The sequence below is a fragment of the Macrobrachium nipponense genome, chromosome 31 (assembly GCF_015104395.2).
Source record: "Macrobrachium nipponense isolate FS-2020 chromosome 31, ASM1510439v2, whole genome shotgun sequence".
Lineage (NCBI taxonomy): Eukaryota > Metazoa > Arthropoda > Malacostraca > Decapoda > Palaemonidae > Macrobrachium > Macrobrachium nipponense.
The window spans coordinates 40,568,037-40,583,848 of NC_061093.1; the positions used below are offsets into that span (position 1 = coordinate 40,568,037).

General features: G+C 37.2%; 2 protein-coding genes across 5 annotated transcripts in view; one reads left to right on the forward strand and one right to left on the reverse strand.

The window, feature by feature from the left end:
* The window catches only part of LOC135206905 (guanine nucleotide-binding protein G(o) subunit alpha), a 676,543-nt gene that overhangs the window by 499,989 nt on the left and 160,742 nt on the right, over positions 1 to 15,812 (reverse strand). The gene's annotated exons all lie outside the window — the stretch shown is intronic.
* Positions 1 to 15,812, forward strand: part of LOC135206906 (SET and MYND domain-containing protein 4-like) — a 175,818-nt gene that overhangs the window by 81,220 nt on the left and 78,786 nt on the right. Inside the window, 1 exon segment of the mRNA XM_064238398.1 lies at positions 12,849 to 12,902. Coding sequence (XP_064094468.1) covers positions 12,859 to 12,902 — 44 coding nt within the window. The 5' untranslated portion in view covers positions 12,849 to 12,858.

The window sequence follows — 15,812 nt, forward strand, 5'->3', positions numbered from 1 at the left end:
TATGTATATATAAATTTCTGACTTACACCAGGACCGAACCTCGTGGGAGTCCAAGGCAATAGAAATTTCACCTTTGTGGAGGAATTGCTAATGCCCTGGACTCTCTCACTCGAGAGACCCGGATGCGAGTCAAAAATTTATTTCTGTGAAACATATTCTTATGTGTTCATCGCCCCGCCCCCTTCACGTGTGTATTTTGCAGACATGAAGACCAAATTGTAACACAATTAACAATCGTTCAAGATTTCGCAGCTCACGGTTTGAACGTGACTTCCGGATAGAGTCTTTCCCGAGTTTCAAGCTTACAGACTCATCTAATTGCCAGCTATAACAATCTTATACTATATTACGTTAAAATTATCATAATAATACCAAAGAACACGCATAAAAATTATATTTGTGCGTTCGACACACACGAAAAGACGGGCAACCAAGAAGGTACATCACCGTAAGAGGTAAAATAAATATAAAGATGAAAGTAGCCTCCTTCCCTTGCATCGCTTATCGAAAACCAATATGCCTCCGAGTGAATCTCGCAAAGCCCCGTGTTCTGAAGATTTCGTCGTCTGTGGGAGGGACCTCAGAAGACGGTTTTGTCAAAGGTTGAATGTTATCGTTATCGCGAAAACATACCCTACCTACCAAAATGCTTGTTCTTAAGATATGTTTTAGATTCGACTAATGCATATAAATTATACAGACTCATTTCAGATCTCTGTATATTCTCCTTAAAAATAATTACACAGCCTACATCTCAGAAAAAAATAAATTTGTACAAACATCAAACCCTTAAAAAAAAGTTACGGGAAAATTTTTACATTTGAGTCACAAGAAAAATTTATTCAGATGCATTCAGTCACAAAAAAATCAGACAGATTTCTGAACAAAATTAACCAGATAAAAAGGGAACACAATAAGACCAAAAAATAGTACTGACATTTCATACTAAACAGAGGACTTATTTCACGTAATGGATTAAGCTTGGGTTATGAAATCGAATCCTCTTAATTCACTTGGACTGATTTTGAGGACTTGAAGGCCTGTTGCAATTTTACATCATTTGCACAGTCCACTTAATCATTTCTCCATGACCTTTACTGGTCCCGGAAACGTTGTTTTAAAAAGCAAACCTGCATAAAGGGCTACAGCCAGTCTGATAAGATGCAAGGCACTCAACTTTCGGCTGAATGTCTCATGTATTTCTCGACCAGAATTTATTTGGCTAAATAATTATCCTTTAATCGTCATTCTAAGATGTGGAGACTTATTGGCAATAGTCGTTGTCGTTTGTGTCATTGCAAACGAACATACGAAATGAAAATAAAAAAGTTACTACGTGACAGGAATGGTCGACATTTACGCATATGGGAAACTGTCTTCACTAGAAGAAAAATAAAGCCAAGCCAGGAACGAATTTTACACTCTAAGTAAAAAAAATCAAGTTCAGTATCAATTATGCTTTGCAGTCTGGTAAGTGAACGTGATAGATATATATCTAGTATATATAAACAGTAAAAATGCAACTGAAGGAATACAGGTAGTTTTCGTAGTTTCAAAACTACTGCTTCAAAGTAGCTCTGTGGAAATATACATACAAATACACACACACACACACACACATATATACATATATATATATAGATATATATATATATATATTATATATATATATATATATATATATATATATATATAATGTTATATTATATATATATCTGCATATGTATATATACATATTGATATATATATATATATATATATATATATATATATATATATATATATATGTAGAGACATATATATATATATATATATATATATATATATATATATATATATAGTGGCACTCATGTAAAAAACTAACACAATAATTAATAACAATATTGAAGAGGCAGTTTCACTCTCCATAAGCATGTACTTGCCATGTAAAGAGAAGGGCAACGAATAAACTCTTAAACCGACTGCCAAGTATCAGATTGCAACGGCGCTAACACCTACTACTACCCCCAACGCCGCAAGAAGGAAACTAAGCTTAAACCTGACATGTGGGTAAACATTTTAGTGTAGTAAAGAATCAGCATACGACATTTACATACCGAAACTTTCCACAGGCCATATCCAGTGGCAAATACATAAAGTAAATGCTGGAATGAATTCTACTATCTTGCATACTTTGTAGGTAAACTGAAAACTTCATACATACATACAAGCATATATATATATAACATCATATACATATATATATATATTATATATATATATATATATATATATATATATTATATATATATATATATGTGTGTGTGTGTGTAGTATATGTATATGTATGTATATATGTATTGTGGGCAAGAATACAGGATGCATTTACATATTTTTATACATACTTCAGGCTAATGAGAGCAAAGTTCTGGATTAGATACAATCTCACCGTCTTATCGTTTTTAGCTTGAAAGCTAACATACAACAATAATTTTTTTCTGATAAGGGGGGCGGGGGTGCAGGGTTACTAATTAGTCATAATTCTGCGTTAGTAACATTCTTTTTCTGTTTATAATCATTAAACGCCAATCTCGTCTTCTTCAATACAAATCGAATTGCTACTTCCTTAACTGAACTAAAACTTACACTGTATACACTTGGCACTGTTGCTTCACATCCCAATGACTAGCCAGCTACTTGTGACGGGTTTAAGTCAAGTTTTCTTTATGAATGCCATCCTTCCAATGCTTGTTGAACACTTAGACTGAGCTGAAGTTTTGGTCTCAAATATATTTCTCTCATTCAGTCTTTCATTCATTATTTCTGAGGTTTTTAATTCCACTGTCACATTGTCTAATCACGCTTCACTTTCATCTGACATAAGTATCTGATGTTCTTTTTGTGTTCTTTACTTTTCAACTGCTGTTCATTTACGCGTAAAGTAATAAAGCTGACTTTCACTATTCATTACTTTCACTGCATACTTCTTTACTTTCCTTTTTTTCCCCTCTCTCTTTCCTTACTTTTTAAAAGTTAAATAAAGATATTGTTTATGTGGAGGCACTTCTAGCTCGCCTCGCACGAATGATTCATATTATGAACAACGACAATAAGAGAGGACATACTTGATTAGTGCAAGCGTGAAATCTAATAGAAACTACCCTTAAGAATGGAGGCCCAACCGCACCCTAGCACAAGGTTCCTTAACCTCACCGACACATCAAACAACACCCAAACCAACGCATTTTCTATCCCAGACATCTTCGTGGTCCTGTGTACATAAGCAGTTACTCACGCAAAAGGGACTTTTATATATATATATATATATAATATATATATATATATATATATATATATATATATATTTATATATATATATATATGTTATATATATATATATATATATATAAAGGTTTTTTTGCCACGAAGGAAAAAAATGAAAAAAACGAGTTCGTTTTTTCATTTTTTTCCTTCGTGGCAAAAAAAAAAACCTTTATTTATACATAGCATCACGTTTTATATACTTCGTGATCAAGTTATTCATATATATATATATCTATATCTATATCTATATCTATATCTTATATAAATATATATATATATATATATATATATATAGGATATATATATATATATATATATATATATATATATATAGTATATATGAGAAGGAGTTACCGAAGAACAAAAATAAATAAATAATAAATAAATTACAAGAAGCATGAAGCCTATATATATATATATATATATATATATATATATATATATATATATATATATATATATATTATATATATATATCTCTCTCCAAACCACTCACACACCATATACAAGGCGACAGCACCTTACGAGTACATACCTCTGGGACAGACATACGGGGAAAAAATTATGGAGAAAAACACGAAAACAAACACCCAAAATCATTAATAATGAGTGACAACGCTATTTGTCCTTGGTGGGTGGAGGCGAGAGGGGGGGGGAGGGGAGGGGGATGGAAAGAGAGAAACTGGGAACATGATGAGCTGGTGGGAGGTAGGAAGGGGTTAATTCTCCAAGACCAGAGGATACCCAAATTAATTTCTGGGGGTCCAAAGGATAGGTTCTATCATCCGAGGGGGGGGAGGGGGGAGCATCCTACCCGGAGGACGGATGTCAGTCTCCGCCGCTGCTGTGTTACTGTGCTGCTGCGTTGCCTCTGTTACTGGATCTGTGCCTCCTTCCCAGGGATATTAGCGTGCGGGCACATGAACACGAGACACGTTGGGAATACAGAAAAGACAAAGAGAAGACCTTGGCTTTCCTTTGAATTCATCTTCCCGCCCTTATTTTCATTGAAGTGCTAATCACGACATACTTTGCGTTTATTCATATCAGCATCGTCACGGCAAAGACCTATATACTTTGTGAGCTTGCAACTTACGAATCAAAAATGCCTAGAGAGGTTCTCATTGTTCTCCGTGAATCTTCCAATACTGCCCAATAGTGGTTCACTTTTCGTTAAACTCATTGAGATGAGAAAGCACGACAGAGCAAGTCAGGTAAACGCAACAAACTCACGCCTCCACTTCCTTGCTGAAATTTCATTAGCATCTCTTTCCTCTGCAGCAACTCCCGGCATACGAATAAGCACACCATATATCACGACATAATAACATAATCTCGGCAGAACAAATACGGTTTGTTTATACAAAGGAATGTAGAAGCTCTCTCATTATGCAGTAAAAAAAGCAACGTGAATGTCTCATCCAGACAATTGATAGTCAACTTCTTGTTTTTCGTCATGGGATACGACACTAATTTTTTTACTGTATCCGTGAAAAACATAATGATGACACTTTAACCTTAACTTTTCTTTAAAATACAAAACAAAATTACAGCAGAAATGGATAAATGCTGTGTTAGTCGAAAGAATGTACATGCTACTATCTACGTATATACATCAAGTATATACACCCCCCCCACAAAAAAATACACTCAACTGACAGTAATGCCTTATCTCAGAAATGGAAAAAGTGATTCTGACTTTCTCCATGTAGAAGATCTACGGTAATTAAAACTTAAACCCAGATTTATTCTGAAATGAAATGAAAACATTTGTCAAACTCCTCCCACTGCAGCCTCATAACATGTTTAAGCAGGTATTCTGCCAATGATGAATAATGTATGGGTCTATGTATGAAAGCGAGTTCATTACAAGCCACATTCCTTCTCGTTGGTCTAAATCTCAGCTATTTTAGTCTTGGCGCTACAGACCGTGATGGTAAGGTCGAGTTGGTGTCATCTAGCAATATAAAAAAAAATAATAAAAAAATATTGGCAATCATAAGGCATGTGTTAATATATGTAAGCGACTGTATAAAGCAAATGAATGCACATTTATATATAGCCGGTCGGAACAATTACGCCCTCATGAAACTCATCCATTAATCTCAATATATCGTAATCATTAATATTATACTAACACTGATACTGTATGTGTGTACTATCTATCTATACATACATACACACACACATATATACATACATATTTATGTGTCCACCTCTATTAAGCCACAAATATCATTTGAAATCCAAATCACTCTACCACGGGAATAGCTTACACCTATGGGGAATTATAATTGGTAAGCGCTTCACCATCTGTGGGATCCAAGCCGCTGCACGGTGCATAAACAACGATGCACAGTGACTTCTGATCATTCAGCCGCAGGTATGAGAGACAGAGAAAAAGAACAGTAACAGATCCCACTCTCAATTAAAGCATTAAGCATGATACCTAGGTTATGACGCTTTCTTCTAGCAAGCTTTGTCAATCTGGATCGTTAAACTATACTCTGTTTTTTTTTCATCTGTTTATACTCTGTTTTTTTTCATCTGTCTTTCTGCCTTGTGTGTTTTTGTATGGTACAATGCGTCCCGGCTTTAGATTTAGTTTTACTAATTGTAAGTTTTAGGTAAATAAAAGGATATCTGGGTGTACATTTGTAACTGAAGTGTTTTAATAATTTACTGTATGCGAATTACACCGTTAATATTCGAAATAGGATATTATTATAATCGTTGAATGTAAGCTGAATGTAACTGTCTAAGCCCAGGACGCAGTGTTACCATACAAAAACAGCACAGGCGGATGGACAGATGAAAAAAATACAGAGTATAGTTAAAACAGTCCGCCCTGCGATTCAAATTATACGAGCTCGTAAGGCAACACATTCCCGCTTACAGTAATCTTTCAGGGTTAAGGAACCCTTACCGCAAACAAATTCAAAATAGGTCTTGTTCTAAGTCCGACCAAGCGGTGTTGTCCCCTTTCGTCTTAATCCTCCCCTCTCTCTCTCTCTCTCTCTCTCTCTCTGTAGCTGTACACTCACACACGTGTCAAACAAAAAAAATCAAAGCCCAAATAATCCATAGGCTAATTTTGGTAACACATGGGGACCCTTGCGGATTATCAGGGGCAAGACCCCTTTAAAGCGCACATGCAGAGAGAGAGAGAGAGAGAGAGAGAGAGAGAGAGAGAGAGAGAGAGAGAGAGAGAGAGAAATTACCGCAGTCCCTCACAGAAATCGATTGCATAATGAAAACGGAAATGAATTATTCAATCACGGTCAGATTGTGGTTGAGAGTAAATGGGGACTGTCGATATGCAACTAAGACTGGGTATTGTTATCGTAACGCATTACGGAACAAAGAGAGAAAAAAATATTTTGTTTACAGTGTTTTGTTGTATTCCTTCCTTTACTGTATTTGTTTCCCTCCAAGCTTGTTTTTATATTTATATAAACATTCATTACTTTTGGAGTGTGGGAGGAAGATTAAGATTAAATTAGGAAGACGCTGTCGACGATTCCATGTTGTGCCATGCTTGGGTTGGATAGAGGGCTGGAGTACCCGAGCGTCTGTGGGAGAGAGTAACCAGCTGTCTGAAGGAAGGGAATGCCCAACTGTCCGGATATGAGGGAGGGGCTCTGTTATCTGGAAGGGGAAAAGGGGGGGGACAGAATCCCCTGCCGCATGGGAGGTAAAAAGGGAACAAAATGAAACCTCTAAAAGGAAAAGGGGACGACTCTTTTGGAAAGTTGAAACTAGTCGATTCCCGTGCAATGAAATTCCTAGATACATATTGCGGGAATATTATGTTAAATAGACCTCCGGGGCACTGGTATCAATCTAGGTCTCATGAAATTTGTATATATACGTATGAACTATATTAGATTACCAGAAGTTATGGCGTAGCTATAAAAACTCTGTTCTTTGTGGATATCTTCTTTGTAGGTAATAATTCGCTTAAGCTCTCACACCACTTACGTAATAAGTTCCTATGTTAGCTATCAATGAAAATGGCGAGATCTAATACATATTAATTTAGAAACTGCCACGGGCACTTTATCCTTACCTAATCTTTTGAAGACTTCAGGACCAACTTTGATGAGCATTTTATCAACTATCTGGAAAGAATTTCATTCAAAGCTTAACGAATAAAACAGACCGTCTCTAATGCGGAGGTGAGATATTAATAAAGTATTGTAAAAGGAAAGAGCTGGGTAGTCAGCTACTTTAAAAGTTTCCCCTTGAAAAAATTACCTGGGTAAGATTTTCCAACTGAGCATTCACTGCCGCAAATTGACTGTTATGAACTAATAACTTATAATTAAACCCTCGTACTAAGCATGAGATTTTATTTACTTCATAATGTACAATATCTCACTATACCCCTGTAATACGGCAATTTTCTGTGAACCTTTATTATCGTGGGTCGAATCACTGCAATCTAAGAGAGTATTGTAAGTTGAAGTTTAATTATACAAGCAATCCAACCTACACTTGTACGAGAGAGAGAGAGAGAGAGAGAGAGAGAGAGAGAGAGAGAGAGAGAGAGAGAGAGAGAGAGGCTTAAGATGGTCAAGTGCTTGATGAATTCATGACGAAACTCTTCACCACTACTACAAAAGCAATACACGAGAAAATATCGAATTTATATATAGAAACAATAAATACCTGTATTTATTGTCACAATTATTACCATCAAAATGAATCCGTTTCCTAATTAATCATAAATGAAATAACAAAAATATCACTGTTGCTGATCAACTCAGTAAAATATCCAAAAAATATAGATATTAATGAAAACCAGCACGGGACAAATTCCCACTGCAAGGTAACGGTAACATGTATATAAGTGTACCCAGATAACCTCCCCCTCCCCCCCCCCCCCCACAACCCCAAAACTGACATTCACCCCAAGCGGAGCCTCTGCTCCTCTCACCTAGTGTATATACATGTCAAGCACCGCCTTGAGAGAGCTTAGCATCCTCATTAAGTTACGCAATGGAGGGGGTTTTAACCTTCATATTTATTTACATAACGTTATTTCAACATGGCATAACGTGGCGACCGCGTATTTCACGATGGAAGGTCTTAACATGACTAACTCCGTAGATTCTCAGGCTTTATTCAGACCCATTGAAGGTCTTAAAAAACTTGACGAACACCGTAGACTTTCAGGGTTTATTCAGACCCACTGAAGGTCTTAAAAAGACGACAAACTCCGTAGATTCTCAGGCTTTATTCAGACCCACTGAAGGTCTTAAAAAGATGACAAACTCCGTAGATTCTCAGGCTTTATTCAGACCCACTGAAGGTCTTAAAAAGATGACTAACTCAGTAGACTCTCAGACTTTATTCAGACCCACTAAAGGTCTTAAAAACGTGACAAACTCAGAAGACTCTCACGCTTTATTCAGACCCACTGCGTGAGCGCCAACACCCCTTCACAACGAAGGTCGAGAACTAAAACAGCAAGTTATTGTTGATTTTGTGGCAGGTAAAATTAAAAAAGGGGAGGGAAAATACAGATAACAATTCTGATAGTTTTTCTAACCGAGAGAGAGAGAGAGAGAGAGAGAGAGAGAGAGAGAGAGAGAGAGAGAGAGAGAGAGAGAGAGAGAAAATGTTCCTAAAGGTAGCCAATTTCACCTCCACCTTCATCGAGAGACGATTTTCCAAGTACACATAGATAAAGATGTAAGCGCCCAATGAGTCTTTCAGCTATCTAGATAATGAGCTACAAATGCTGGAAAGGTTGGCATTAGGGATAGAGAACAATTATCCCCAAAACCGCCAATTATAAATCTCTCTGCCCAGGCTTTTATCGACACTGCAAGTTTACGACAGAGTAATCGAAGCTGCTGGGACAAAGGGCGTTTTAAACTACTGTTGCCGATGCCGATCAATGCCACACTAAGACGCGACAATATCGATCAGAATTGAACAAACGGCAATGAAACTTAAAATATTAAAATACCCACACACATATACGTGCATGAATAATTATCACATCGAACCGTGATCCATTTATATATCAATTCAAGCTACAAATGTCCTTTAATATCTAAATTCACTTTACCTCCCAAATGATATATTTTCTTCATAATATGTACCGACAAGGGGAATTTTTTAGTTGATAATAATTTCGGTTCCCTCCCCATGCGGATCGAACCACCGTCCAAGTGGAACGGGGACGAATCAGGACAGTCAGTGACGCTATATATATATTATATATATATATTTATATATATATATATATATATATATATATATATATATATATGTGTGTGTGGTGTGTGTGTGTGTGTATAACAGAATTTATTCAATATTTGATCAATTTATGTACCTTAGGTTATGTGTATATATACATTTATATATATATATATATATATATATATAACATTATTTATATATATATATATATATATATATATATATATATATACTATATATATATATATATATATATAGTTCCACGGATAAATTTATATGAAATTATGCCTGATTTAATATTAGGGGGGAGAGAGAGAGAGAGAGAGGAGAGAAGAGAGAAGGGAGAGAGAGAGGAGAGATTCACACATTAAAGATCATATATAAGTATATATATATATATATATATATATATATATATATATATATATATATATGATTCTTTATAGTTAGTCTTATCATTGCATTAACCACTACATATGGAAGGAACCTTTTGCAATGAGTTGGCTTGCCCACATCCCGTTACTTTCGTGCCTGTTTGTGAAAGTGTTTCTGCTTTTCAACGTTCAATTCTCATCTTTTTGGTGAAACAATTTCGCCATTTCCACGTAACATGTATGTAACTGACATCTACAGAACCGCAAGAATTAAGCAACGTTAGGGTGAAGACTTTTGCAATAGTTGATTGTCAGTGCAGAAGAGCATTGTTGGCTGGCTGAAAAATCAATATCGTACCAGGCAACATTGCAGGAAAAGTCCGATAGTGAAAGTTATTGATTTGGGGATACAATTCGATGCTAAATCAATATTTTTTTCATCTAAATTCAAAAGTCGGAGGGCGATAATACAACGTTCCGAAAAGGTAAAAGTCGCCATTCAACATCCACAAGGGTAACCTGTGGGAGTGGCCACTGGAACCAAGGCTGGAAGGAACGCAGGTGATCTGCAGCCAAACGAAGCAAGAGGAGACGAAGGAATGGAGGCGAAGGATGCGGTGACTATCCCTAGGGATATTACGAGACGGCGAGAAGGAGATGTCAGGCAATTTTATGGAATCTGGAACCTTGGATATATATTTTTGTGTCTCGTTTTGTACAAGATAGGTCAGGTGATGGAAATGTCTGAGAGAAGCAGTTTTAAAAAAATCGACAAAAAGATAACCAGCTTACTGAATGCTGACCATAATGGAAAGGTTGGGAGGGGGAATATCTCCGGACACTGAACTGAACTGGCCGAATAATGATAATAAAACAAGAAATATGAGATACTAATAGTTAAAGAAGTTCCAAAAAGTTTTAATACTACTTGAATGACGACTGGACCCTGTGTATGACATTTTATACCCCCCACAATACACACACACACACACACACATGCCAACACACTTGTGGGGGGCGAGGGGATGCGCTGGGGCTGAGAGAGAGAGAGAGAGCGGAGAGGGGGGGGGGGCGGCAAGGGCAGCACCATCACCTCGTAATGGCAAGGTATCTGGAGAAGTCATTGGGTAGGATGGACACTTCTCACCGGGCAGGTACGGTGGGCTTTAAGGGTGACGTCATGCTGAAGAAATGAGTACGATCTTGGGCATGAGGGCATAGAGCAAAAGGGCGTCCGTCCGTATGAAAGCACATTGAAAGAGAAGGATAAGTTCAGCACTCAATTGGAAAGGCTCGTACTAAAATCGCTTGACTTTGCAGTTTACATAAAAACTAACATATGGTACATCACGTAGCAATCACTTAGCAAGTATTGCTACACAATTAAAAATAATAATAAAAGCATGTATAATAATAGGATTAATAGCTTTCTTGGACATTACTCTTGTAACTACAATGCAATAATAATACAAGATTAAAGCATGTCTTTCGGATTTTTTTTTTTTTTTTTTTTTTTTTTTTTTTTTTTTTTTTTTTTTTTTTTTTTGGAAAAAAACACAAACAAAGAAAAATTGAGAAACCTTGGTTTTCAACAAAAGACCTAAAAAGGAACTAGAGAACATCAACTTGAATTCAGATAACCACAAAAGAACTGATACACTAATGCTAGAAAAAATAGACTGTCTCAACAGCTTCAACAATCACTCTGGCGAAATATTAGGTTGACAAATAATACTTCAAGTAAGAAGCATAAAAATACTCGAGCGTTTCTTAAACACTTGTTCTTTATAATATTATGTGATACATCAGTTACATCGGTGTCAAAACAACTTTTTTTTTTTTATTGTATAATACTTTCTAAAGCTTCTTCAGTCATCAGTAAACACTCCAGCTAGGGGTATATAAAACTTCAACCTTTTAAAACCTTGAAAGAAAAGGGTTATACTACTGTATGTTTATGTATTTTAAATGTTAGTTAAGGTTATGTACACTTGTTTTATATGTATTCATACTTTTTATGTTTTAAGTGAATTACTGTTTTTTACTGTTACAATATATGGTAAAAAGCTCACTAATATTCCGCCCCAAAAATAATTTTAAAACAATTTTTTATGAGTTTTATATAAATATTTTTATAATTCACATGACTAGAGGGAAAATTACCCTAAGACAGGGAAACTCTGATTCATAAATTCAATAAGTTAATTGATTTTAAAGATAATTTATTTCTAAACAACAGAAGATAATTAAGGGTTGCTAACCTTTCCTTCAATATATTCTGTTACTATCGTTTATCTATAACGTTTTTTTTATAACTTCCATGTTTATTCAATGTCATAATTCCTAAAATTCATCCAAAAAATAAAACTATGATGAAAACAATAAATAAAGTAGCTATTCAAAATGCAAATATGCCTCAATGCTTCCTCAAAATCACTTACAAGCTTGAATAGACTTCTTTGTGCTTGCATTAATTTTAGTTTGCCTTTCTATACTTCCGGCAGTTGCAGCCTCTAAGGCAAAGAATTATTTTCCATCTTACGTATGCTGCTTTGATAAAGTTCTGGCTTCAGTAATATAAAACAATGTTAATTAGCACTGCTTTTAAATTCACGATGACTGGCTTAAATGACACTTTTAAATTCAGAATGAATGGCTTTAATATCACTGCTTTTATAAATCACAATAATTGGCTAAAGCGCGACTCTTAAAGACACTTTAAGCTGTTAATACCTCTATGATAGCCCCTTTTCAGCCTGTTATATAAATCTTTATTAACAAGAATTGTTTTAAATGGCTCTTAGGTAAGGTTAATATCTCTAATATTCTTAAAAACCACTTTTATTGCTGCTAAAATGGTATCTATTTTATATTTTATTAGGTGACTGAATTGGTTGGTTCTCAAACCACCCACAGACATGGTACAATGTTTTACTGACACTCTTACTCCTATCTTAGGCTTCTCAAGATGGCCGCAGCGGGCGTAATAGAAACGCTTCCAGCACTGAAAAAGTAAATATATCCCAACAACTGTGAGACGCAACTCAACGGTTCATCCCCCCTCTCCCTTTTTCTTTTGGGGAGTTTCCAACCCTATTTTCGTTTTGCATGTTCTTGCGCATTCTCGGTCCACTCAAGGATTGCCGAGAGTCTTGCATTGTGTTTTTCAACTGTCAAAGTTCTCTCTCGCCATTTCACCCTCCTCAATGTTCGGGACGCGAGGGCATCTTTAACTCAACATTCTTCGTCCTAACCTACTTACTACTACTACTGAAGCATCTTGAAGTTATCCCATCTAAAATTAAAATCGTAACATGAGTTAATGTTGACTTTTTTCAACCTTTTATATTTCGGATGTGAAAGGTTTGTGGATGTAAATTTAATGTAATCTTCACGACTAAGCAAATGTTAAGAAAACACCTCATATTTTCACGAGACTAATCCCTTTCGTGTGTTTGTTTTGTTTAGTCTTTTATTGATGTTCCTCTACTAAACAGGCTGTGATGAACCATAACTGTAACAACTGTAGCAGCGTTTACGGACACCGTCATTTTTCCAACAGACTTCTTTTTGAAATACTATCTTAGTAACCCCCAAGCATTCTAAAAGCAAACCCAAGCCAAGCCAAACCAAGCCAAGACAAGTCATGCCATGCCAAGAACTCTAAAAGCCAAGCCAAGCCAGGCCAAGCCAAGCAAAGCCAAGAAATGCCATGCCAAGCACTCTAAAAGCCATGTCATGCCATGCCAAGAACTCTGAAAGCCAAGCTAAGCCAAGCCAAACCATGCCATGCCAAGAACTCTAAAAGCCAAGCCAAGCCAAGCCAAGCCAAGACAAGCCCTCTAAAAGCCAAGCAAAGCCAAGCTAAGCCAAACCATGCCATGCCATGCACTCTAAAAGCCATGTCATGCCATGTCAAGAACTCTGAAACCCAAGCCAAGCCAAGCCAAACCATGCCATGCCAAGCACTCTAAAAGCCAAGTCAAGTCAAGCCAAGCCCTCTAAAAGCCAAGCAAAGCCAAGCTAAGCCAAACCATGCCATGCCATGCCAAGCACTCGAAAAGCCAAGCAAAGCCAAGCCAAGTCATGCCATGCCAAGAACTCTGAAAGCCAAGCCAAACCAAGCCAAGCCAAGACAAGGCAAGCCAAGTCATGCCATGCCAAGAACTCTGAAAGCCAAGCCAAGCCAAGCCAAAACCAAGAACTCCGAAAGCCAAAGCAAAGCCATGCCAAGCCAAGGCGAAGCCAAAGCCAAGCATGCCATTCCAAGAACTAGAAAGCCAAGCCCAAGCCCAAGCCAAGTTCCATACCAACGCCACGCTGAAAGCCAAGCCAAGCCAAGCCAAAGCAAACCATCCCATGCCAAGCTCCAGGCGAAGCCAAGCCAAGTAATGCCATTCCAAGAACTATGAAAGCCAAGCCAAGCCAAGTCATACCACGCCAAGAACTCTGAAAGCCAAGCCAAGCCAAGCCAAAGCAAACCATTCCATCCCAAGCACCAGGCGAAGTCAAGCCAAGTCATGCCATGCCAAGAACTCTGAAAGCCAAGCAAAACCAAGCCAAGTCATGCCATTCCAAGAACTATGAAAGCCAATCCAAGCCAAGCCAAGCCAAACCAAACCATGCCATGCCAAGCACCAGCCAAAGCCAAGCCAAGTCATGTCATGCCAAGAACTCTAAAAGCTAAACAGTATAAGTAAACCACAAGCTGAGAATAACAACTAAAGTCACAAAACAGCTACTATAATCCTATAATCTTCAAAAGACAAAGGGTTAAGAGAAGACAATGTTTACACACTTTCTCTTTTAGAAATACACATCCAATTCAGAAATACAATGTACCTTGTCAACATCACGTACATTCCAATATAAATAAATAAAAATGTTTACGTAACTTTAAGTTACAAGCATAAGCCTTTTCTTGCTTGGCACAAAAACCTGACAGTACTGCCGTTGACGAAAACATTCGAAAAGAAATGAAAAGCATAAAGAAAAGGAAACCCCAGCGCACACAGGCAACGGAATGGAAGAAGACCCACCCGGGAAGAGAAACTAGGTAAACTTGTGAAATGGGTCTTGTTATCGCCCATTTCAGGCGAATTGTAACACTAGGGCTCTCGGACACATGGCTCGCTCGGGGTTTTTATGACAGCTTTCAAGCTTCCCTTTCCTCTTATTTATGAGTTGGCCTCCACCTCCTCCTCTCCTTATCTATTTATTTATCTTCCTATTTCGTACTGTTCTTTCCCTTTCATTTTTGTTCGGTTTCCTACTGGCGCCAGTGCAATTGTAATGCTTATACATAGGCACACTAACAAGCCGGTGCGCGATCCCAATCACCTACCCTACCACTAACCAACAGCGGACGCCCCACCCCCCCCCCCCCCCCACAAAAAAAATAAAAATAAAAATAAAAAAACCTGCACACAATGTTTTCCTTCAATTTCACCATCTTCTTCCTATCATTTTCACCTACACAACGCGCTTCGATTAAAACATTTTTGTCGACCCCCCCCCCCTCCCCCCACCCCAAAACCCGCCTTCGACCAACAACTGCACTGGGTCAGGAAGATGTCATCTCCGGTGGGTGTCGTCTTTGCACGCCGCCATTTCCTCATTTTATTTTACACTCATTTCCCTTCCCTTCTTTGAGTTCTTTTCTTTCTTTTTCTTTATTACTCTTAACTTTAATCTATATTCACAATGGACTACAGTACCTTTTAACATGAGGCAAGAGATCTTTAATGATTCAGCCGCGTGACATAAGTCACACCACCTCTACCAACATTTACTCTTCAGAAAAGAAAGAAAGAAAAATAAACATACTCTTAGGGAGTAAATGTTCGTCAGACTTGTCAGTCGAACGACTTCATTCCCTCTGCTGCCAGACTTTTGAATTTCTCTTCTTTCTACTGTCGACGG